Source organism: Pelodiscus sinensis, chromosome 17 (assembly GCF_049634645.1).
Source record: "Pelodiscus sinensis isolate JC-2024 chromosome 17, ASM4963464v1, whole genome shotgun sequence".
NCBI classification, from domain to species: domain Eukaryota; kingdom Metazoa; phylum Chordata; order Testudines; family Trionychidae; genus Pelodiscus; species Pelodiscus sinensis.
In genome coordinates this window covers 40704258-40728333 of record NC_134727.1, presented here as the reverse complement: position 1 = coordinate 40728333, position 24076 = coordinate 40704258, and the positions used below count along the sequence as shown (strand labels likewise).

General features: G+C 54.2%; 1 protein-coding gene across 1 annotated transcript; it reads left to right on the top strand.

Annotated features, from left to right (window-relative positions):
* The first annotated feature begins 4369 nt into the window (after positions 1 to 4369).
* Positions 4370 to 23410, top strand: LOC102457814 (ovoinhibitor-like). Its single transcript, XM_075900663.1, has 16 exons — positions 4370 to 4534; positions 6046 to 6065; positions 8015 to 8151; positions 9702 to 9762; positions 10720 to 10856; positions 11292 to 11352; positions 12596 to 12732; positions 13707 to 13767; positions 15354 to 15490; positions 15912 to 15972; positions 17404 to 17537; positions 18039 to 18099; positions 20134 to 20270; positions 21106 to 21166; positions 22058 to 22173; positions 23214 to 23410. Exons 1-16 carry the CDS (start codon positions 4486 to 4488, stop codon positions 23257 to 23259), a joined length of 1416 nt encoding a protein of 471 aa, XP_075756778.1. The 5' UTR covers positions 4370 to 4485; the 3' UTR covers positions 23260 to 23410.
* The last annotated feature ends 666 nt before the right edge of the window (positions 23411 to 24076 follow it).

Genomic DNA, 24076 nt, shown 5'->3' with positions numbered 1-24076 from the left:
TCGCGTCCTAGAGGCGCAGGCACTGAGCGCCGGAGGGCCCGGGTTCGGTTGCGCCTGCCGGCATTACACATGCTGCGTGCATGCGGGAGACGCTCAGGTCCCACGGGGACAGGCAGGGACCATGGAGGAGAGAACAGGGGCTGGACCCTCGTCTGATGGTATCACCACAGCTGCTCTGAGCCCCCTCTCTGATGATACTGGAGTTACTGTGTCCCAGACCCTGGAGAGGCTGCTGCCCTGTCCCCCAGCCCGGGGGGGACTGGTTCCGTGTCCCTCTTTCCCAGGGTGTCTGCTTTATTTCCTCCAAGTGATGCACATTCCGCACAATCGTCCCTTTTCCCTCAACCGGCGTCTCCTGCAGGAGCCAACCATTCCCCGGAGGTCTCCTCTGTCCAGGCCACTCACCTCAGAGGGTCTATGGGGCTGAGCAAGCTTCCCAGGCAGAGTGTCTGCAGCTGGTGGAGGACTTAGGCCCTGCCAGCGGGAAGGGGGCACTGCGTGATCCCTGAACCCCACACACCTGCTGGCCCAGGGCCTTCCCGGCAGAACGGCGCGGCTCCTAGGAGCTCCTCCCAGCCCCGCTCCGGACTGTAGGGGAGCCTGGACGGCCCTGCTGTGACCCCTAATAAGCAAAACCCGGGCCTGTCTCAAGTCTGGTGCACGTAGCACGCAGGTAAGGCTGGGGGCGGGGGAGAAGCTTTAGGAGGCCGGAATGTTTTGCACAATAATGCAGATTAAGCGGCACAGCAAGACCACGTCAAGAACACATGACAATCAACCTTGGACGGGTCCTTCTGTTTCTGATAAGTAAAAATTACAGCTGCAGCCACACAACTGTCAACTACGCAGGGATTTTGTGCAACATCCCGAGTAGCAGGATGAACCCACATAAGGGCATCAGGCAGGCTAGGTATCTTGCACAACACGTAACCAACTGGTAAATAGTATTCGAACGACCGAGTCTCGCTTTGTTATCCAGTGGGCTTCGTCAGAAGAATCGAGGGGAGGGAGGGGGCAGGATTGACCCCCAGGCTCTGCTCGATGTAAATCGGCGCTCCGATGGGTGGGACCACACCCACCTGCTTGGTACTGTAGGTGGCACACAGGTGACATGCGAGTGAACCAGGCTTTATTGTTGTATTCTAGTAGCTCTTCTGTTAGTTGCTTTTGCGTTGCTTTGCGCTGTATGAATTGTACAGTAGTGACGGGTTACATTGTACAGTGGTTGTTAAGGCTTGTATAATTTCAACAACTGTATTCACTGCTCACAGCTTGCAATAAATAAGACAGTGGTTACATTTCCCTAGAGCGTCCTGGTTTCCCTCTAAAACAAATTGAACCACACGACACAGACACATGCCTGGGTTTTGCCTGCCATGTGAGCCAGCTCTCCCCACTGCCTTCCCGCTCCTGGCAGCTGCCTACCCCATCTGGGCCACCTGCTGGCTTTTATCACCTCCTGGTCTTTTGCTGCTCAGTCTGAGCTGGCAAGGCGCTGATGCTCTAAAGAGTGAGGTGCCCTGTGGCACCCTGAAGCGCTCTGCCCTGTGGTGGTCACTGCTTGGGGGTATGGCCAATGTTCCCTCTGCTCTTTTCCTGCCATGTGAGGAATAAACTTTGTTATAGTGCACTGAGGCATGTGCACCACCACTAGCATCAAACACCCAGCTGTGGGCACTCTGCTAATCGGCAGGGCATCAGGAACTGTCCGGGTGGTTCAGCACTGGAATAAGTTGCCTAGGGAGGTTGTGGAATCTCCATCCCTGGAGATACTGAAGAGCAGGTGAGACAGACACCTGTCAGGGATAATCATTCTAGACCATGCTTGGTCCTACCATGCGGGCAGGGGACTGGACTTGATGAGCTCACGAGATCCCTTCCCGTTCTAATGTTCTATGAGTCTGTGATTTGAATCTCTCCTGAGAGGCCGCACAAGTGCCCGGCGTACAGGGACCACTGGGCATTACCCGAGGGAATGAGAGCTTGATAACTCACCTGCATGTCTAGTAAGTCATGTTCTGGGTTTTCTGCACCACCAGGTGCCTGCTGGACTTTCCCACTTAGCTGCCTCCGAACGCAAATATTCCCTTTGTTTATGCAACTGCATTGCAATTTACTCGCGAGTTATCTTGGCAGAACTATGCTGACTCGCTATGTTTTAATGCTGCCGTGGGCTGCACATAATCTCGCCTGATGGATCCGAGCGGGGGCATTTCTGTGGTCTTTGGCTGAGTTTCACTCAAGCCTGGCTTCTCTGGAGAGCTCAGCACTAGCGTTTCCAAGAGTCCCTTTCTTCTTGCAGTGCCACAATCCACACACGATTTGAAATCTGCAACCCGAGCAAGGGGGAAAGCACGTGTAAGGACAGGCCCCCAATGCAGCTGGCTGGATTGCTGCTTTGGAAAGGTGGTTAGGAGCACACAGAGTCTGCAGGGAATGGAGAAAGGAGGCTGATCAGCCGAGAAAGCGACGTCAGGGAGGTTAGCGAATGCAGGAATAAAGTGAGAAACGCTGGAAGTCCAAATGGATTAGGGGGCCGGGTAAGCCAAGGGACGATGCTGGCACCTCGGCAAACGGCTGGGAACGGGCCAGGAACCAAGGCAGGCTGGCAGCGAGAAGATCCCTCATTCTCCGAGGGGGCTCTGGCTGAGCGGGGCAAACAAGGGACTGGTGCTGAGAGCAGGACACAGTCATGCGACCGGGCAGCTTGTAGTCCTGGGGCAGAGCTCCACAGCCCCAGGGCGCACGGGCGGTTTCTAGCGGGTGTTCCTAAAAGCTCAGGCTTCTCGGCTCCAAGGGTCAGGAAGGGATTTCCCGGGAGGGGGGCAGACTGAGCCCTCCCTGCCTACGCACACCCACCTGGGCCCCCCACCCTGGGGCGCTAACCCGAGCCTCTCTGCTGCCTGCCTGTGCAAGGCCAACATGAGATGTCCCCCCCCATGGGGCCACACAAGGACCCTCCTGTGTGGGGCCAGCCCAAGCCGTCCCTGCCTCCTGATCATGCCCAGGATTTCCCTGCCTTGGGGCTGGCCCAAGATCCCCTTGTCCCACCATGTCCAGGACAAGTCCAAGACTGTCGCCCACCCAGGAGTGGTCTGGCCCGACCCACCCTCTTGTGTGGGTCTGGCATCGCTGCTGCTGCTCCCCCCGCTGCACCTTCCTTGCGCGCAGCCCGGCGCCACACCCCGCTCTTCTGGCACTACTGGCCAGTTGTCCCGTTGCTTTGCCTGCTGAGGAGCCGTTGGCAAGAACAAACGGGACAAAGACCCAGTTTTGCCAGGATTCCAGGCCCGGGCTTCAGAAAGGGCCTGTCCCGGCCAAAACGGGACGTATGTTCACACTCATTCCCCCCCCCCCCCCCGCCCCGTGTCTTCTGGGAGGTTTTTTCAATCTCTCCTCTGAAGCGCGAGGGCTGTCCGCGGCTGGAGACTGGCGGTTGGACGGGAGGGCCCGGGCTCTCAGGTGACGCTAGGTAGGCCTTGTCTCGGGTGTTTGGCTGGCTGGTTCGTGATCCCACGCTCAGGGTCTAACCAACCATCCTATGGGGAGATGGGAAGGGAGGTTCCCTCAGGCCGGACTTTTCCATCTTCCTCTGGGATTGTCTGCTCTTTCTCTCCTCGCCACTCCCGGCCCTTGCGGGGCCCACAGGCACACAGCAATGGAGCCTCCTGTGGGCTGGAACGCTTTGTGCCCGTGTGGGCTGCTGGGTTTAGTGTGGGGGGGCTGAGCGGCATTGGCGGCTTGCGCTGAAAGGAGTCAAACTAGCGTCGGCTGGGCCTGTCCGGCCTACGTTCGATGACTCGCTCTACCCGACATGCCCGTAGAGTCTCACTTTGCACACTGGGTCCCCAAAGCCACCTGTCGAGGGGCTCTGGTGGTGATCGAGGGGGAAGGTTGGTGAGATAATGTCTTACGGGGCCCGCTTGGGGGCTGTTCTTCGGGCCTGGACCTTGATGAGGGCTCACGTCTCTCAGCTAGGACGTGAAAACAACTTGGAACCAGCTCCACATGCTTTAACCTCCAAACCTCTCGCCCATCAGGAGAGTGTGCGCCACAAAGAGCCTTCATCCCTCTCTGGGGAATAACCGCAGCTCTCCCTTCATGACCGACGCTACAATTCACTGGCCCCTCTTACATTCTCTGCTCTCTCACTAGGATTTATTTTTCTGGCTCAGGAAAATGTGTCTGAAGCTACTAACCAAAGGACAAGCCAAAATCAATTAGCTAGGAAAAGTGAATCATTAGCTGGAAAGTCAAGACCTCAGTAAATATTGCAGGCCTACCAGAGCAGTGACAGACCCGAGGGGTGTTTCACAATAAGGACGGCCAGGCTGGACACACAAGGGTATATATATGCAGTTTTAAACACACACGTCCTTCTGGTACATGATCACCATCCGAGAGGAGCCCTGAGAGAGCATCGCCGCAGCTGAGCACTAACAAATTCAACACAGATTCAACCACCCCCTCCTCTCCGCCAGGACAATGACAGGCCTCCTTGTGTTCCTCGCTCTAACAACGTGGTGCACTTCAGGTGAGTCATTTTGCCGTTCTGCATCCAGTCCTCTGTCCCAACCAGAGAGCTATCCAGCCTCCCAAACATGGAATTGTCCTCAAACACAGTCTTTATGCAGAGCTATTTTATCACCAAAAGATGGCACTGAAAAGTCACGACTTCCAGGGCCAAATGTCAGGACAGACTTAAATGGGTTATTTTTGCACCCTCTGGGTGTGTCTAGACTACAGGGTTTTGTCAACAAAAGTCCACTTTTGTTGACCAAACTACACTGCCGCTGAGTTCTGTCAACATAACGTCGACAGAATTCAGCAGTGTTGTCGACGGCTGTAAACCTCATTCTACGAGGAATAACGCCTTGTGTCAACAGAGTTCTATCGACAGAAGGCGCTATTGCATCTACACTGTCCTTTGCGCCTACACTCTCATGTCGACAGAGCGGCTTGCTTTGTCGACAGACCTGGATGTAGTCTAGACACTCTTTGTCGACAGACCTGGATGTAGTCTAGACGCTCTTTGTCGACAGACCTGGATGTAGTCTAGACACTCTTTGTCGACAGACCTGGATGTAGTCTAGACGCTCTTTGTCGACAGACCTGGATGTAGTCTAGACGCTCTTTGTCGACAGAAGCTTAAGCCTGTAGTCTAGACGTACCCTCTGATTCGTGGGTCAAAGTAACTGCAGGTGCAGTTTTACACCCATAATTAGCTGTGGGCGCCACGAAGGACGTTAAATAAGTAAGGGCTTTCTATGAGAGCACACGCAGCTGTAAAGACATCGAGGGGTTATCCTGACGTATGTTTTCTGTGATATCCTGTAACTGGCCGTTTGGATCACAAAACTCAGCGCATAAAAAAGAAAAGCAAATCCCAACAGAACACCAAGTCACATTAAAATCAAGACAGCTTAGCCTCAGTGACCATCCTGGTACCAAACTGCACACCTGGGCTACGTCTAGACTGGCATGATTTTCCGGAAATGCCTTTAACGGAAACGTTTTCCATTAAAAGCATTTTCGGAACAGAGCGTCTAGATTGGCACGGACGCTTTTCTGCAAAAGCACTTTTTGCGGAAAAGTGTCCGTGGCCAATCTAGACGCGCTTTTCCACAAAAAAGCCCCGATTGCCATTTTCACAATCGGGGCTTTTTTGTGGAAAACAAATCTGAGCTGTCTACACTGACCCTTTTGTGCAAAAGTTTTGCGGAAAAGGGACTTTTGCCCGAACGGGAGCCGCATAGTATTTCCGCAAAAAGCACTGATTTCTTACAGTAGGAAGTCAGTGCTTTTGCGGAAATTCAAGCGGCCAGTGTAGACAGCTGGCAAGTTTTTCTGGAAAAGCGGCTGATTTTCCGGAAAAACTGACCAGTCTAGACACAGCCATGGTGTTTAGTTTAAGAATCTGTTCAGGGATAGCCACTGGGTTAGAAACGGCAGGAAATTATTCCACAATGAGATCTGCACATTTCAGATCTGCTCCTGTGAGTGGTTTGGGTCAGTTTCATGTTTCTGTCTCTGCTTTTCTTTCAGCTGTCCCCGTTGGCAGTGAGGTGAGTGGCAGAACTGTCCATGGATTCACTTTCTGACCCAAGATAAACGGGTAGTGACCACACTGGGGCTGAGGGTATGAAAAACACTGCAACCTGCAGCTCTTTGTAGAATAGTCACCAAACCATTACTGGGGGATTTTTGCAGAAAACGATGAGAGGTTTGGAACGGCTGCCATGAGAAAAGAGATTAAAAAGACTGAGGCTGGTCAGCTTAGAAAAAGAAGAGACTAAGGGTATGTCTGCACTACAGAGCTTTCTCGGGAAAACGGCCGTTTTTCTGAAAAAACTTCAATTACATTCACACTGCAATCGCGTTCTTCCAAAAGGAAATCGAAAGAACAGAGGGTTTTTTCCCGACATTGGTAAACCTCATTCTACGAGGAAGAAGTCTTTTTCTGAAAGAACTCTTTCGGAAAAAGGCGCGTGTGGATGGGGAAGAGGGAGTTCTTTTGAAAGAAGAGCAAAGAGGGAAAAGCACAGGTGCCCTGGTGGCCATAGTAATCACAGCTGACATGTGAGATAGTGTGCATTCAGTGTGGACGCTCTCTTTCGAAAAAGCAGACCGCTTCCTCAATGTGCTTTTGCAGTGTGGAAGCTCTCTTTTGGAAGACGTTTTTCCAGAACATCTCTTCAGGAAAAGCTTCTTCTAAAAGAAGCCTTCAGTCTAGACATAGCCTTAGGGGGGATAGGACAGAGGTCTATAAAATCATGACTGGTGTGGAGAAAGCGAATAAGGAAAAGTTATTTCATTGTTCCCATAACATAAGAACTAGGGGTCACCCAATGAAATTAATAGGTAGCAGGTTTAAAACAAACAAAAAGAAGTTTTTCTTCACACAGCACACAGTCAACCTGTGGAACTCCTTGCTAGAGGATGTTGTGAAGACCAGGAATATAACAGGGTTCAAAAAAGAGCTAGATAAATTCATGGAGGTTAGGTCCATCAATGGCAGCCAGGATGGGTAAGAATGGTGTCCCTAGCCTGTTTGTCAGATGGCAGGAGAGGGATCACTTGATTATTACCTGTTCTGTTCACTTCCTGTGGGGCACTTGGCATTGGCCACTATCAGAAGACAGGACTGGGGGCTAGATGGATCTTTGGTCTGACCCAGACTGGGCATTCTTATGTTCTTATCAGATCATTTCAACAAATATTTTTGTCATAGCCAGACAATCCTAGACCTGAACTATCTGTTCAACAAACAACGTGATGAATATAAGCAATAGACACAATATTTAGTCCCAGAAGGGCTATTTGTACTCAACCAATTCTGTAGCTGGGAGAATAATTCAATAGTCATCTGCCTGCAAAGTTCTCGCAGCGCTTTATATCTGAAGAGTAAAACCTTGACCTTCAGATATTCTGTTTCCAAACAGTGGAATTGTGTTTGTTATTATTATTTGACCTGAGACAACCTCTGCTTGGACCTTGAGAGGTCCTTAGAACAGCGCGTAGACCTAGCATCGGAGAAACTGGACCAAAAACACAATAGGGGACCAGATCGTCAGTCAATCAATGTCGGTGACTTTGAGTTACATAAGCTGGGAATCTAGCCGAAGGGTTTTCTTTATATTAAATGCATTGACTGCATGTGCCGAACCAAACTTCTCCCCTCAGAGAACCCTCTGGAAAGCATGTTTCAAAAACGTATTTGATTCTGAAGCTTCGGCTTAGCGCTGGATTTGTACCAGCTCGCTGGTCTCAGAGGGGCGTGGTTGCTTCGCCCAGCACACAGAGAATTAATGCTTCGGTGTATTCCCCCTCCAGAAAACGACCTTAGAGCAGGCTCAGCCCATTGGGGGAGGACGAATCAGGGTAAATATAACCGGACTTTGCCTTAGGGCAGACATTAGAAAGGCCGGAGTCGCAGAACAGGCAGATGACTCAGGGGCACCATGTCGCACTTGAACGGCCGCATCACGCCCATTGCTTGGCATTGCTCTCACAGGTGGACTGTAGTAAGTACCCCTCGGGCACTGCTGAGGATGGCCAAGTCCTGACCGCCTGTCCGTTTATCCTGGCTGAGGTCTGCGGTGCAGACGGCATCACGTACCCCAGCGAGTGTGCGCTGTGCGCTCACAACGCGTAAGTCCTGCTCAGAGAACATGCCTCCCACGTCACTAGCAATCGATAGTGTCTGATGACAGCCTTTGGGAATACCAGCAGCCTGCAGAGCTCGGAGGCCCTGGCCCTACTTTCTGCCCTGCCAGACCTCCCTATGCTCCCGGGATGAGTGCTGAGCCGGGCGCGCAGGGATGGGCCAGGCAACAGCGTCCCAAGGGAGCGGTGAGGTGACGGGGCTCAGAGCAGGACGGGTCACGGTGTCACTCCAAATCAGTGATTCTCACAGTGGGGTCCGAGGATCACTAGTGATCCGTGTCCGTCTTGCACACGGGCCACAGCTCGGAGCTCACTTCTCCTGCAGCTGGGAGCCTGCTCTGGCACTTCAGCCCTGTGACCCCCCGCCCCGCCCCCTCGTGAGGTTGGAGCACCAGCGCCGGCTTCCCGCTGGGGGAGGTGAGCCCTGCGGGCTGGAACTAGCTTGTGGGGGGAGCAAGCGGCTCTGTGCACTGCCCCTCCCCCTCCCCCTCCCGCCAGCTAGGGGAACAGCTGCAAGGAAAACCGCTCACCTGGAGGCTTTCCCCACTGCTCCCATTGGTCAGAATCGCAGCCAATGGGAGCAGCGGGAGGGCGGTGCCTGGGAGCAGCAGAAGGCACAGAGCCTGGTAAATGCCCCCCATCTCCTTCATACCCAGACCCTGCATCCCATCACCCTCATGCACCCCCTCCTGCTCCTGCACCCTCCCTCCCTCCCAGACCCCCCCCAAGCCGGGGCCTGCATCCAACCTCCCAGCCAGACCCTGCACCCCCATCTGCACCCATTTTGCCATCATGGGGGTCCGTGGAAAGGTCTGCATTGAGCAGGGTGGGCTGCGGGCCGAAACGCTGAGAGCCGCTGCTCTAAGTGGTGCACCGTAGGGCGCTGTCACGCCTGGGAACTCGAGGAAGGATGCTGCGCAGTGTGGTGACTGGCTGCCGGGCAGTCGAGAGAAAGGGTGAGGCCCTGTCTTCTCCCGGACTAACTTCTCTGGGGAGAGAGACAGGCTTTGGGGCCGCACAGAGAACTTCTGCAGCGCAGCTCCACGCAGGGCCGGCTTTAGGAACTGCGGGGCCCAATTTGAACAGCCAGGATTTTTTGTTGAGCAAAAAAATAAAAAATAAAAAAAAATCACAGTCCTCCTTTAAATCCCCAGCGACAGGGCAGAGTCATGTCCCTCCTTCCCCTGCACTTGACTCACCCCTCCTGCGGCGCAGGGAAGCTGTCGCGCTCCTCCTCCAGGCCGACGCCCCCTCCCACAGCTCGCCCAGCACACTTCTGGCTCTAGGGCGCGGGGCTCTCTTAGGCGCGGGGCCCGATTTGGGGGAATCGGTCGAATCGGCCTAAAGCCGGCCCTGGCTCCATGCAGCTGGAGAGCAGGTCTCTCCCCCGCCTGGTCTGCGGGACGATGCTGGTCAGCGGTGCTGATACTGCCCTGCGCACATGAGCCCCGCCCCATCCCACACAGTACCAGCCCCTCGAGTATCACGTGGAGAGTTGCTTCCCGAGCTCCTTAACCCCCATCTCCCTCTTCCAGGGAGCATCGGACCAGCGTGGGCAAAAAGCACGATGGGAAATGCAAGCAGGCAGATGAGCCGGTAAGTGTCACTGGGGCACAGGAGGGGCCCGATCCTTCGCCAAGCGATGTCAGTGGAAAGACAGCTTTGGAGCGCAGTCAGCGGGAGACGATTCGGGCACCAAACACATGGTCCTACGTGGTACCTAGACCACATGCTGTCCCTTTTCCTAGGGCAGATCTTCAGCCCAGCTGTGCAAAACGGCCATTTGCCAGCGATCACATTCTAGAGAGCGCCGGCAAAGAGGAACAGGGCATGAAAGAAGGAGCAGAAATATCCCAGTGCTTCAGGAAGTCCTGTTCCCCCAGCTCAGTCTCAGGACAAGCCCTGAGCATCCTGACGTAGGGTTTAGGAGGGGAGACTCAGGGTTCCTGGATTTATCAGTGCATTGGCTCCTTTGGAGACTGGGATTTTCCAAGATGACACGTTGTGGAGGCTGGAACACAGCCCATTTTCTGACCCCCAGCAGGGCGTTCAAAACACCCTCACTGCCGTCCCCAGACTCAGAAATAATTTCAGGAACGTGAGCCACAAGCAGGCATGCTAGTTGGTTAAACTCGTTGGAGTGTTGGACTAGCTCTAAACCAGTGGAAATAGTTTGGGCCCGCAAGACACAAAAGCATCCCAGGGCTAGAGACTTGAGAAGGTAAAACTCTGGGATTCAGAGGCTCCATTTCTGCCCAGTCAGCCTGATAAAAATTCAGTCTTCAGTTTCCCTGAGACAAGCGGCATGTGTGTAACGCCCACAGGTGGAATTGAACCTGGGGGCTTTGCGCACAGGCTGAAAGCCAGCTGGCTCTCAGCTAAGGCTGCAGAGCAGACTCGCTAGTCTCCCCCGGTCTCGGTGCCACTAGCCAGGACCCCTGGGAGATGTGGGGGTCCCACAAGGGCTGGCGGCGCAACGTGGGGAGGCCGGCCAGCAGCACGGGGCTGGCTAACAAAGGCGGCATGCGCCCTGTTACTGCGTTGCCGTTACAGTCTGACTGCAGTGGGTACAGAACGATTACGGCGAAGGATGGCACAGTCGTGATGCCCTGCCCTCGGATCCTGGATGAGGTGTGTGGCTCCGACGGCGTCACTTACGCCAACGAATGCATGATGTGCGCCCACAACCTGTGAGTACCCGCCACCACCGTTCCCTCCGAGCACTGACCAGAGCCACTGGCGCTGCCTTCGTAATGCTTCCTAGGCCTATTTCTGAGGGTCACTAAGCCCCTGGTCCCGCCAGTCTGCCCTGACGTTCCTCCCTGGCCCCTCTACGCGCTTAGCGGGGGATGGTCCAAGAGCCAGATTTCGGCGCCCGCGTGTGGCAGGGGCGCAGTGGCGTGGGACTGGTGGGAGGAACACGGCAGTGTGAGTCCTGAGGAGTCGCCAGACGGAGGCGTGGCGTTTCTGAGAGCAGGTCCTGCCGGGTTATGCTAATCGGTGACGCTGATCCGCTGACGCCATCAGAGCCTGCCGGTAGCCCTCCCAGAACGTGGGAGTTTGGTTCGTCATGCCAGGCAGAGGATCTCGCGAAGCCCCCTGACGCCCCTTTCTCCCTCTTCCAGCGAGCATCAGGAAGCCGTTGTCAGAAAACACAAGGGGAAATGTGAGCCGGAGAGCGTGTCGGTAAGTGAACCCCGACGCACCGGGAGGGCCGAATTCGAATCCCACCGACCTCAGCCGAAAGGCTCCTCCTGTTAGCAGGGGCTTCACGCATGGACCTTCACGGAGCACAGACTTTGCATTGGCCTTCTGCAGAGGGACGAATGTCCCCCCGGCTACACAATGGCCATTGTGCGTACCCGACGCTGCAGCGTCAGAGGAACGAAAGAGGGCTCGGGGGAGTCGGGGGTGGGGAGAGGGGGGAGAGAGTGTGAGACAGGGAACAGAAATGCACCAGGTCTTGGAACCGCAACATCAATCCTTCCAGAGCAGCCGCCCCTCGGTGGGTCAGGCCAAGCGCCCAGTGGGCGGTTTCAGGACGAGGGGAAGGAGAGGCACAAGACCCCTGCGTAATGCATTCCTCTCTTTGGCTTCCCAGACTGGCCTGGCCAGTCCCTCCCCCCTGCGCCGATCCAGGCGGCCGAGCACCCGTTCAGCTGTAGACATGCGTCTCATCAGAGCAGCGGAGGGCCATGCCGGGGGGGGGGGGGGGGGCTTTAAATAGATTGTACTGAATAAAACGAGACGCTCTGGTAGATTGTGTCTTTCCCCTGTTCGGCCTGGGCTGAAACCCGTCCTGAGCCTCGTTTAGCTCCTTGGTGACGGGCTCAGAAATGAAAAGTCGTTAGATCTTGATGCCGGGGCACTGGTTGAAGGTCCCGTTTTCAATGGGGCATGGCTGCCTCGTGCCGAACACGAGTCTGCAGCACCATGGGGGGGAGGGGAAAACGGGACAGTTTGCCTGGAGCTCCCATTTGAAAAGACCCCAAACACAGGGGCTTTACCACATGGTTCAAGGGGTATAGGGCCACCCCAGTGCAGCCCACCTCTGTGGGGCTGGAGCGGTGGCTGGGCCAGCCCAGCGTACTGCTGAAACCTCCGGAGCCCCAGGCCTGGAGCGTCCTGTGGAGTGGGGGGGGGGGGGGGCTCGCTCCCCCTGGGGAGTTTGTGGAAGGGCGGGGGTCTTGGTTTCACGCTTTGCCGCAGGCCAACCGAAGGCCCGGTGCAGCCCTGCAGGTCTGAGGTGTGGTCCCCGCCCGGGGCCTTCCTTCCCCGGCAGCCTGCCAAGCGCCAGCAGAGCAGCTCTGCCCACGGCTGAGGGAAGCAAACGTTTTCAGCAGCGCCCTCCTGCGCCTGAGGGCTGGCGGTGTGGGGCAGTCCCTGCCCCGGCGGGTGCCCCGGCGCTATCCCTCTCTCACTTTTACAGATCGACTGTAGCCAGTTCCCCAGCTTTCAGACTATAGAAGGCAAGGTCGTAATGAACTGCCCGAGGAACCTGGCTGAGGTCTGCGGCACCGATGGCGTCACGTACTGGAACGACTGCATGCTGTGTGCCCATAACCTGTACGTCCAACACACAGAGCCAGCCTTCTGGGCACGGAGCGCCTCAGGACAGCCTTTGCAGAGTCCCTCCTTGCTCCAGAGGCCTCTGCCGGCTTCTAGCTCTCCCGGCTGCTCTGATTTTCTCCTCTCCTCCCTCACTCACCGTACGTGCTGCAGTGGGGTATCAGGTGGAGCGACTGGCCTCTAACTCCCAGGTCCTCTTTAAAGTTAGATACTTGGCTTGTGCCTCTCAAGGTATGTCGACACTGCAGAGTTTTCCTGGGAAAACGACACTTGCGTCCACACTGCAATTGCGTGCTTTTGACAGAAAGTCTAAAGAATGCCGGGGGTTTTCCATCAGCGGTAAACCTCTTTCGACAAGGAAGAAGCCTTTTTCCGCAAGAACTCTTATGGAAAAAGGCGTGTGTGGATGGGGAAGAGGGGTTTTTTCGAAAGAAGAGGCCTCTGGGAAAAAGCACAGGTGCCCCAGTGGCCACTCCATCCACAGAACTTAAATGCGAGATAGTCCAATGAATGTGGACGCTCTCTTTCGAAAGAGCACATCGCTTTTTCGTTGCGCTTGGGCAGTGTGGACGCTCTCTTTCGAAAGAAGTTTTTCTGGAAGATCTCTTCTGGAAAAGCTTCTTCTGAAAGAAGCCAGGAGCCTAGACATAGCCTCAGTCCTGCAGCATCTTGTCCAGACCATGAGCTCTTGAAGGCAATCTGTCCCGGCTCAATGATGGCGTCAATTGTGTTCTTTCCCCCGATGGTTCATGCGGAACGTGTGAAGCATCTGGTCACAATTTATCTCCCTCGTGAAGACTTGTGTCGTACAAGGAGAAGTCGTACTGACTCACAGACAGTGACACAGTCACTCAGTAAGACACCGCCTGTCTCCCATATGCTACTGGTGCAGCTGTGCCATTGTACTGACTCTTGGGGGTAACCGGTACAGTTTCTCACCGAGTTCTCTAACTTGTTTCTCCTTCTTCCAGACAACAGGGAGGAAGCATTAAGAAAAAGCATGATGGGGACTGCAAACAGGAAATTGTCCCGGTAAGTGTAACCTGAAGCAAAATAACAGCTGGATCCTATTCCCACTGATGTCACTAGATAGATCTTTGTTGACTGCAACGAGCGAGGGTTCTGGCATTGGATGGATGGACTCTTGGGCGGATGTCCTGCCCTATACACAGGGATTCATTCCATCCTCAATACACAAAATGGCCAGTGTCCAAATACTTCAATACCCCCTCAGAACAAAGGAGCGAGAAGAGGAGCAGTGTTTGAGCCAAGCAGCCGGAATATCCTAGTGCTGCAGAGCTGGGCACACATTTGCTCCCAGAGCCGCCTCATTTCTCAGTAGCGGGCAAAGCCCTGAGAAGGCAGATTGAGGGCCCTGCGAAGGGGAGACACAGGACCCCTGTATGCATCAGTGCAGCACCCTCTTCGGAGACTGGGATTTTCCAAGATAATACTTGGGAAGATTGAGAAACGCCCCCATTTCTGATCACCGGCAGGGCCCCTGTGTGCAGTGGGGTTCTAAACACTCCAGCTGTTGCACGTAACCATGACAATGATTTGATGAATGGCCACAGAAATCATTCCCAGGCATTGGATTAATTCATCTTGTCTATATCTGACCCACTGGGAATAGGTGGGGCCCTCATGATGCAAGACACCCCTGTGCCGTCTATGGGTACGTCTGGACGATAGGCTTTTGTCGACAGAGGCATTGTCGACAGATACTATCGACAAAGGTTCTGTCAACAAAGAGAGTCTAGACTACATCTAGTTCTGTCGACAAAGCAAGCTGCTTTGTCGACATGAGAGTGTAGACGCAAAGGACAGTGTAGATGCAATAGCGCCGTCTGTCGATAGAACTCTGTCGACAAAAGACGTTATTCCTCGTAGAATGAGGTTTACCGCCGTTGACAAAACTGCCGAGGTTTGCGTAATGTCGACAGAACTCGGCGGTAGTGTAGACACAGGTATCGTTTTGTCGACAAAACTCTGTAGTCTAGACACAGCCTATCTGAAAGAGGAAAACCCTGGGACTCCACTTTCTCCATTTAATGGTGGCGTTCTTTCCCCTGACACCGTCTGTGCTCAGTCTGCGTGTGTTGCCCCGAGCATCAGCTCAACTCCATATTGTTGGGGGGAATCCATTTCCAAAGATGCCCCTTTGATTTACACGGGGGAGGAGCCGGCCTGAGGGTTTCTCTCTGGTCCAGATGGGAGCAGCATGATCTGCAAGGCTACTTGTCTGTGCGTGTACGGCTCGCACTGGCACAAATTCTTGGCCTCATTTAACCCTCTGCTGCCTGGATCGCACATGGCCATGCCTTCGATGCTGAGTGTCGGGATGCGGTGTAGGGATCCACTTCTAGTGCCTAGCTCTGTTCGTAAAGCAGGGGTGCCTCCCAGAGAGGGGGAGCCTGAGGGAACGGGCCTTCCCGGGGCGAAAACGCCTAGAACCGACTCGCCCTGTTTCCAGCCCAAGAACACGCTTCATCTCGAGCCCCGGCGTGTGAGATGGGAGAAGCGAGGGGGTCTGGGGGCCCACCGTGGGGGGGCTGCTCATGGGCGCTATTTCCAATCGCGAGGGCCGCACCGAGCCTGCCTCTGTGCTGTGTTTACAGGTCAATTGCAGCCAGTACTCCGGCAGGCTGAGCGCCGAAGGCAAAACCGCAGTAGGCTGCCCAAGGATCCTGGCTGAGCTCTGTGGCTCCAACGGCATCACTTACTCCAACGACTGCCAGCTGTGCGCCCACAACCTGTGAGTGCTGCCCGGCGCCCGTTCCTTCTGAGCAACCAGCAACGGGCCCGCGGGAGCCCTTTCACCTCATGCCTCCCTGGCCGTGTCTCCACAATCCCCTCCTCTTCACCCACCCAGCGTGCTCTGGGCTTCGTGCTCGGGGGCTGGCATAGAAGGGCCAGACCACAGCCCCAGACGGGGGCTGTCCGGTGCTTAAGCACTGAGGAAAGAATGGGCCAGCGTGTTACTCCAAAGGACGCCCTGTAAGGAGGCCTCGCCTGCCTGCTGACCAGCGGCATTGCCCCAGTCCGAGGGGCAGGTACCGCCCCGGAGCAGTCAGAGGCCTCCTCTCCCCCGTGCAATGGGGGGGTTCATTGCACCAGAGCTGCGAGGGGGACAGGACTTCACTGAGTTCCCTCACTCCCATTTCTCCCTCCTCCAGGAAACTTGGGACCAGTGTTTGGAAACTGCACGATGGCCCGTGCAAAAAGCGAATAGAGGTGGTAAGTGAGCCCTCTTGCACAAGAGCCTACTTCCAGCCGTGCAAATGGAGCAACTCCTAGCTAGTTGCTTCAGAGAGAGACGGTTCCCTGCTGTCCCTGCAGGGACGTGGGCGATGCACAGACTACGTGCCGCCCTAGTATCTAGGGGCCAGTTTCATCCAAGTGGCCGCTATCCAGATCCTGGAAAGGGGAAAGGGAGACAGAAGGGGAATAGGGTCTGAGACAAGGAACCAGAAGGCCCTACCGCTGCAGGACTGCGAAAGCCAGCACTGTTCACAAAGCAACCTCGTCTCACCGTCTCAGGCAACGTGTCGCCGGCCTGCTCCGGGACTATGAGAGGAGGGCCCCCGAGGTTCCTGGTGTGCATTCACCTTGTTGGACACTGGCATTTGCTGAGTGACTGACTGGGGCATATAGTAAAACCCCTGCATTGTGACACCAGGCGGGCGCAGAGGAATCCAAACAGCTGCTAGTTTTTCAGCAAGCATCAGAGCAAATCACTTGGATTCATTTATTTGTTACCTACTTGACTAGCTTTAAACCTAAAAGTGTGAGATTCATAGAGCAGCATGCAGACACCCTGGGGCAGAAAGTATGAAATTTACCTACAGAGAGCCATATACTTGTCTGTTGTAAGTCAACTGTTGCTGACATCAGCAGAATTTGGTCAATTTACAGTAGCTGAGAATCTACCCCCGTTTTTCTTGTATCACAGATTAGACAACAAACCTGGTAGCGTATTTCTCTCTGGCTGTTCTATATGAGCTGACAAATTCTTATCATTTCACTCTCTGGAGGCTGGATCATAAATGAAATCTTATTAGATTTTGAGTTCTGAGGTTTGACTAAATGTGCCACTTGTAATACCTATTCTGGCCAGGTCTACACTTACCCGGAGATCCATCTTCTGGGGTTTGATTTAGTGAGTCTAGTAAAGACCCACTAAATAGACTGCTGATGGTGCCCCTAGTGACTCTGGCACTCCACCAGGTCATGAGGAGTAAGAGAAGTCGACGGGAGAGTTTCTCCCATCGATCTCCCATGGTGGGGATGCCGCAGAAATTTGATTTAAAGGCACGTTAACTCCAGCTATGCTATTCTCATTGCTGGAGTTGCATATCTTAGGTCAATGTTCTTGGGTAGCATAGACCTGGCCTCAGTTTCAGTACATGGAGGTGTCCCACAGAGTTCAGGTCTAAGGGTCCTTCCTCCCAATTACTCATCCTTCCCCACTGGCATGAGCGAATGAGCAAAAGCGACCGTAGAACTGAACAGGCCTCTTCTCGGTGGCAGAAGACGTTTAAAAGGCAAGCCTCGTTTCTCCTGTGATAACCGCCAGCGAGGCTGGGGGCCAAGGGTGGGTAGGCCAAGGGGGCCACCGTTTCATACATCCAAGGCTGTCACAATTCCTTTGCTGTTTTCCTTTCCCAGAGGGAGTGTTCCTTGGTCCGCAGGACACCTTCTGAGGGCAAAGAACTGATCGTCTGCCCCCGGATCCTGCAAAAAGTGTGTGGCACAGATGGGGTCACATATGCCAACGCATGCGAGATTTGTGCCCATAACTTGTAAGTACCACACAGAGGACACATTCGTCTGAGTAACCAACCAAGGGCCGCGCTCCAGAAAACACCTTCCTGAAAATCTTCCATGGCTTGTTTCGGAGGGGGAGGGGGAGGGGGAGGGGGATCTCTTAGTCCTTGGCCCTACTTCTTTGCCCTTTAGTCTGCCCTCAGTTTCCCCCCTGCACCCTTCATTGGCTCCCTGGGGAAACAGGGAACAGGCAGCCCCTGGACTGCAGCAGGGGGTTAGTACGTGATGGCTGAGCAGACAGAAGAATGGGTCAGAACATTACTCCCAATGGTACAATGTAAAGAGACGGCACTAGCTTATACAAGTCAGTCACGCCGATACCGCCTTGTAGAAGGAGACAGACTAATTCAATCCCATGCCTCCTCTCCCCCCGCCATGATGTGTGGGAGTTTGGTTCGCTCTGCCAGCAGCAGGAGGTAGCAGGGAGATTCCTGTGACCCATGGAGAGTCCCCATATCGGTCTCTTTCTCTTCCAGAGAGCATGGGACCACTGTTTCCAGAGAGCACGATGGAGCATGCAAGCCGAAAGCGGTGCCGGTAAGTGCAACCTGATGCAAAGCCAGGGCCGAACCCTGGCCCCGTACGGTCAGTGGAAAGCATTTCCTAACTTCCGAGAGCAGCTTCCGAGGGGGAGCCGAGTGAGTGTAACTGAAAAAACTTAAAAAACAACGACTAGTTCCACAGCACCTTAAAGACTAACAAGCCATGTAGATGGGACCATGAGCTTTCATGGGCACCGCCCACTTCTGCAGATGACTGGAGTATTAAAAGTCCAGTTCCAAAATAAATAAGTGTGGGGGGGAAGAAAGGGAAAAAATACTGAATTGGAGTGTTTATGTTACATGAGGCTGATAAAGAAGGTGCAATTGTTTTGAAGTCCCCATTGTGTGGTTGGACAAGTCACTAGGCTGTAGAAGGGAGTGTGCTAGCCAAGCGATGTCTTTGTTCAGACCTTCGGGATGGCTCCCAAATTTGTGAATGAAGTGAAATTCCAAGGCTTCCCTGTGTATTTGGCTAGTGGAATTGGCCTGAAACAACACGGTGACTTGGAGATCCACTCATGAGTGCCCGGGCAGGTTCAAGTGTGCTCCAACAGGGTTCAGAGAGCAGTTCAGACACAATATGCCTGGATTTTAGTGGTGCCCACCACTTGTAAGGATCTTCTGCAGAGGGGTGAATTCACCCTAACTACAGGAAATGGCCATTGTCTATAAACACCCACACACTGTCAGAAGGAGGGCTACAAGAGGAAGGGGCTTTGAGACAAGGAGCAGCAAGAAATGACCCTTTGCTGTGGAAATATGAACAAATATCCTATTCCCACAGAACCAGGGGATGCCCCGAGCGACCAGTTTTTGGAATACAGGAAGGGGGAGACGCGCCCATTGTGTCGACTGATGCACATGACCACTACAAATAAAAATGATTGGACGGGTTTATTATTACAAGTCTGGCCAGCTCTAAACATGCCCACCGTGAAACAAAACTACCCAGGGCCATACATGTGAAGGCGTAAGCCTGGGATTCAGAAATGCCTTTCCTATCCACTCCATTCTTATGTCCTTATGGATTCCCTCCCTCCCCCCAGGGCCGGACCGAGCCATTCCGGCACCCCGAGCAGATAGTTTAATTGTGCCCCGGGTTGGGGGAGGGCGCATGCGTGGCCCCACCCCCGTGCCGGTGCGTGGGAGAGGGCGCGCGGAGCTGGTGGTGGCAGGACGCACATGCCCGGCCTGGCCCAGCTTGGCTACTGCCGCTGGCATGCAGCCCAGGGCTGCTCGAGGTGGGCTAAGCCTGGCCATGCAGGGTCCCGCAGCCATGGGGGTAAAGGCGCTGCTGGCCGGCGCTGCGGGGGTTAATGCGGCCCCTCCCCCGGGTGGCCGCTGGGAGCTGCTGCAGCCAGTGATCCAGGAGCCGGGCATGCGGTGCCTGATGGCAGTTGTAAGGAGCGCTGTGTGCCCCTTACAGCTGCCATCAGGTGTCCCCCCAAAAGGTTGGCGCCCTGGACAGCTGCCCGGCTAGCCCCCCTTTAATCCGGCCCTGCTCCCCCCCGAGTACAATCTGGTGTGAGATGCGCAGTGCAACGGGCAGACACCTTGCTGGAGAAACTACAAAATCTGACACTAAAATATGACACTGACTTCCGCTGACGTGCACAGAGCTCCAGGGATTCACACTCACCGAGGCTCAGATCAATGTAACAGAACACAGCGAGATCGGGTGGCTTATTTCTCCCTCCCCGTTTTGCACAGACAGAAGCCATTTCTGAGCCTCACTGAACCCCCGGGAGATGGACCCTCAATGAAAACGGGTTCGATTGTGAGGCTTTAGTTTAAGGCTACACTTCTAATTCCTATCGAGGTTCTACAGGCTCTGGGTGTGAATGCGGCTGCGTGATCCCGTCTCCCTGCTGCGCCTTCCTTCCCCTCCAGAATGAAAGAAACCCGCTGCCCTGTTTTCAAGGGAAGCGGAAGTTTGCAGTAGAACCCTAGTCTGCTGCTGGGTAGAAGCTACGACAGCCGGGAGGTGACGCACGGGGCCTAACGCTACTGCTTGCCATTGCTGTTACAGGTGGACTGTAGCAAGTACCGCCGGGTAACCACAAAGGATGGCCAAGTCCTGACCGCCTGTCCGTTCATCCTGGCTGAGGTCTGCGGCACAGACAGCGTCACGTACCCCAGCGAGTGTGGGCTGTGCGCGCACAATGCGTAAGTCCCGTCCGGAGAACACGCCTTCCGCGTAATTTACCCGATAGCAGCCTTCATAACAACCAGGGGTTCTTCACAGGCCTATTTCGGCAGGTCCTTTAGCCCTGGTTGCCTCTCCGGTCTGCTCCGAGTTTCCTCCCCCACCCCTGGACTCTCAGCCGGGCTCTGAGGGAGGAGACAAGCACCTCCAGGGTTCAAGGGGGCTGAGTAGTGACTGGGCAGAGGAAAGGATGGGCCGGCCTGGTCTCAAATGATAGCAGGCAGGCTTGCTGGGCAACCGAGGCTAGTGAGGGGGCCACAGGAGTGGCCTCCTTCATCTCGGGCCGCACAATGGTCGTAACCAAGATGGTCTCCCAGGAGAGGGGAGTTTTGCTCACTGCCCTGGCGTCCCAAGAATCTGCAGGGGGGGCTGATTGGCCCGTAGCAGCGCAAGGCTTGGCTGCAGAGGGGGCGCACGGCTCTTGCACTGGCGTGTGCAATCGACATGCACCTCCCTGCATGGCCCTGGCTTTACATGCATGATCCCTCAGTACAACTGGTAGGAAAAAACCACACGGACAGAAACCAGCAGAATCTGGCAACCCTGCATGTGGGCGGAGGTGAGCGACATGTTTCGCGGGCCACACATCAAACCCCCAGGGCCGCAGGCTGGCCCCCCGCTGTGAGGAGACGTCACATGCCTGGTTCCAAATAGCGACGTACTTGTAAGCGAAACTCACGCTGCCTTGCCTCAGGAAAACTAACTCGGCCAGGTGCCTTCCGGATTCCAGACCACATGCGTGAGGTCACATCCTGCCGGTCCGGGGCTCCTAACTCCCGTCTCTCCTTCTTTCAGCGAACATGGGACCAGCGTGGCCAAACAGCACGATGGGAAATGCGAGCAGAAAGCTGACGAGGTGAGTGACACGGGATGCAAAGTCAGGTCAGATCCTGCCTCCAGCGAGGGCACTGAAGGACTCCTGGACTCCAGCGAGGGATGGCTCAGGCACTTGCTCAGGGGAGGCAATAAGAGGGCGGCAGTTCACCAGGGTTAGCCCCTGGCGGGCCACTGCCGCTCTGTTTACCTGAAGGCACAGGTGGGGCTGCTCCCATTGGTTGCAGATCGCCGTTCCCAGCCAATGGGAGCTGTTGGAAGAGTCGCCAACCATGACATCGCTTCCCACGGCTCCCATTGGCTGGGAACACTGCTCCATGGCCAACGGGAGCTGCGATTGCCTGTACCTGCAGAGATGCAGGTAAATGACCCAGGATCTCGCCTGCAGGCCAGTGTTTGCCGGCCGCTGCACTTTCTGCATTGACTTGCGAGGCTGAATTTCAGCGCACTACACGGAATGGCCATTATCCATCAAGCGCACTGTGCGGACAGGGGGAAAAGGGGAGAGGAGCAGGCTCCGAGTTCCCGCAGAAATGCCCCAGTGCTGCGGAAATAGAACTTCCCCATGGCAGCCTCTGCTCCCAGTACCAGGCTAATCTCTGAGCATTTAGGACTATGGGAAGGGGAGACACACGCTCCCAGTATGTCTCAGTGCAGCGACCTCTTTGGATACTGGGATATTCCAGGGTAATACATGTTCTGCTCACAGGCAGGGCAGTCTAAACGCCGGGTGCTATCTGCACACCGGGGGCCAGCTGCCATTACCGAGGCCACAGAGGGCAAACCACTAGAGAGCCGTCCAGTGAGTGAGAGGAGAGGAGATGCCTGCAGGATGAGAGTCCTACTGCGGGAGCACCCAGGGCCCAGATGTTGCGGTGCACTTTCAAACACGCTCTTCCTCTTCTGTTTGCAGGTTGACTGCAGTGACTACGTCGAGCCCAGCCCCTTGTGCACCATGGAGTATCAGGCCCACTGCGGCTCTGACGGCCAAACCTATGGCAACAAATGTCAGTTCTGCAACGCCGTCGTGTAAGTCCAGAACTAAGTCTCTTCCTCTGAGTAATGCAACGGAGTAATCCATCTACCGGGGAGAGGCGTGGGTGGCATTCCTGGACTTTGCACTGGCCCGTGTCCTTCCATGTGCGGGGTGGTGATTTTGACCGACACGGCTATCCAGAGGCCACAAACTGCAGCCCTGAGCAGTTGAGCTTTACGTATTTCCCCCTCGCGTTTCAGTAGGTCATGAGAAATATTTCACACACTTCTTGTTCCTATGAACGAGTTAAACCTGTCTCCTTTTTTCACGCTATTCGTGGATGGGACAAGCAAGCTGTTGAGATTGTTACTTTGTTCTTCCCTGTTGTGTTAAGATTCTATCAAAGACCTTCCGTGCTGCTTGAATGACAAGACTTCTATTACAAAACACAGGACGATGCAGCAATTTAAAGACTAACAAAATGGTTTATTAGGTGATGAGCTTTCGTGGGCCAGACCCACTTCCTCAGATCAAATAGTGGAAGAAAATTGTCACAACCATATATACCAAAGGATACAATTTTAAAAAACATCTTGATCTGAGGAAGTGGGTCTGGCCCACGAAAGCTCATCACCTAATAAACCATCTTGTTAGTCTTTAAAGTGCTACATAGTCCTGCATTTTGTTTCAGCTACACCAGACTAACACGGCTACATTTCTACCACAAGACTTCTATTAGTGATAGCGATGCAGCTGTGTTAGTCTGGTCTAGCGGAAACAAAATACAGGACTATGTAGCATTTTAAAGACTAACAAGATGGTTTATAAAGTGATGAGCTTTCGTGGGCCAGACCCACTTCCTCAGATCAAGATGTGGCAGAAAATTGGCACGACTATATATACCTCAGTGATACAATAAAAAAAAAAGTGAACACATATAAAACTGACGAATCCGATTTAAGAAAGAGGAGGAGTAAGGGGGAACGGTTAGTGTCTGTGAAGTAATAACATTAGGGGTGATAATTGGGGAAGCTCTCTCTTAGCATCCTGCATGCTCTGTCTCTGATCCATTTCCTTCTCTCTCCCCCTCCAGGACAAGCAATAGGACTCTCACCTTTAGCCATTATGGAGAATGTTGAATTCTCATTGGTGCCGAGCTCTGAGGGAGAGCCTCCTTTGCTTCCTGTTCCACTGGCAGATCTTTGAGGAAGACCCATCCTCAGTGCAGCCGGCCCTTGGGGCTGTTGATTTCCCCTGGGTGTCTTGTTCAATAAAGCCAACTCGCCAGCATTTCTTTGTCTTGCTTTGTCACCAAGTTTCTTTCCGGTTTGCTGAGTGATGATGCCAGAGAGAGCAGAAAGCGTGCCCTCTGTGCTAGAAACAGGTTGGTTGGTTGTTTTATTGTGGAGCGAGTAGCACATCAATGAGCAGTCCGGTGGCACCTTAGAGACTAAGGGCATGTTAACACGATGGAGAATATCGACCCTCCAGAGCTCAATCTTCCAGCGTTCCATTTAGCAGGTCTAAGGTAGACTTCTAATTCCTATGCCAAGGGCAGCCCCTGCTGGTGTCCAGTCTCTTCGTTCTGAGACTGGCTTGGCATTTTGACGGCTCTGCTTAAGGTAAACTGACCCCAGCTATGCAATTTATGTAACTGGACAACGTCTCTTAACCCGACCTGCCTGGTCTAGTGTAGACCAGTAATAGAGGTGTAGCCGTGTTAGTCTAGTCTAGCGGAAACAAAAACAGGACTATGTAGCACTGTAAAGACTAACAAGATGGTTCTGGCCCACGAAAGCTCATCACCTAATAAACCATCTTGTTAGTCTTTAAAGTGCTACATAGTCTTGTCTTTTGTTTTAGTGTAGACCAGGCCTAACAGATTTCTTAGGTCATGAGCCTTCGTAGGTAAAACCCACTTCATCAGATGGGTTGGAGTGAAAATAACAGAACCTA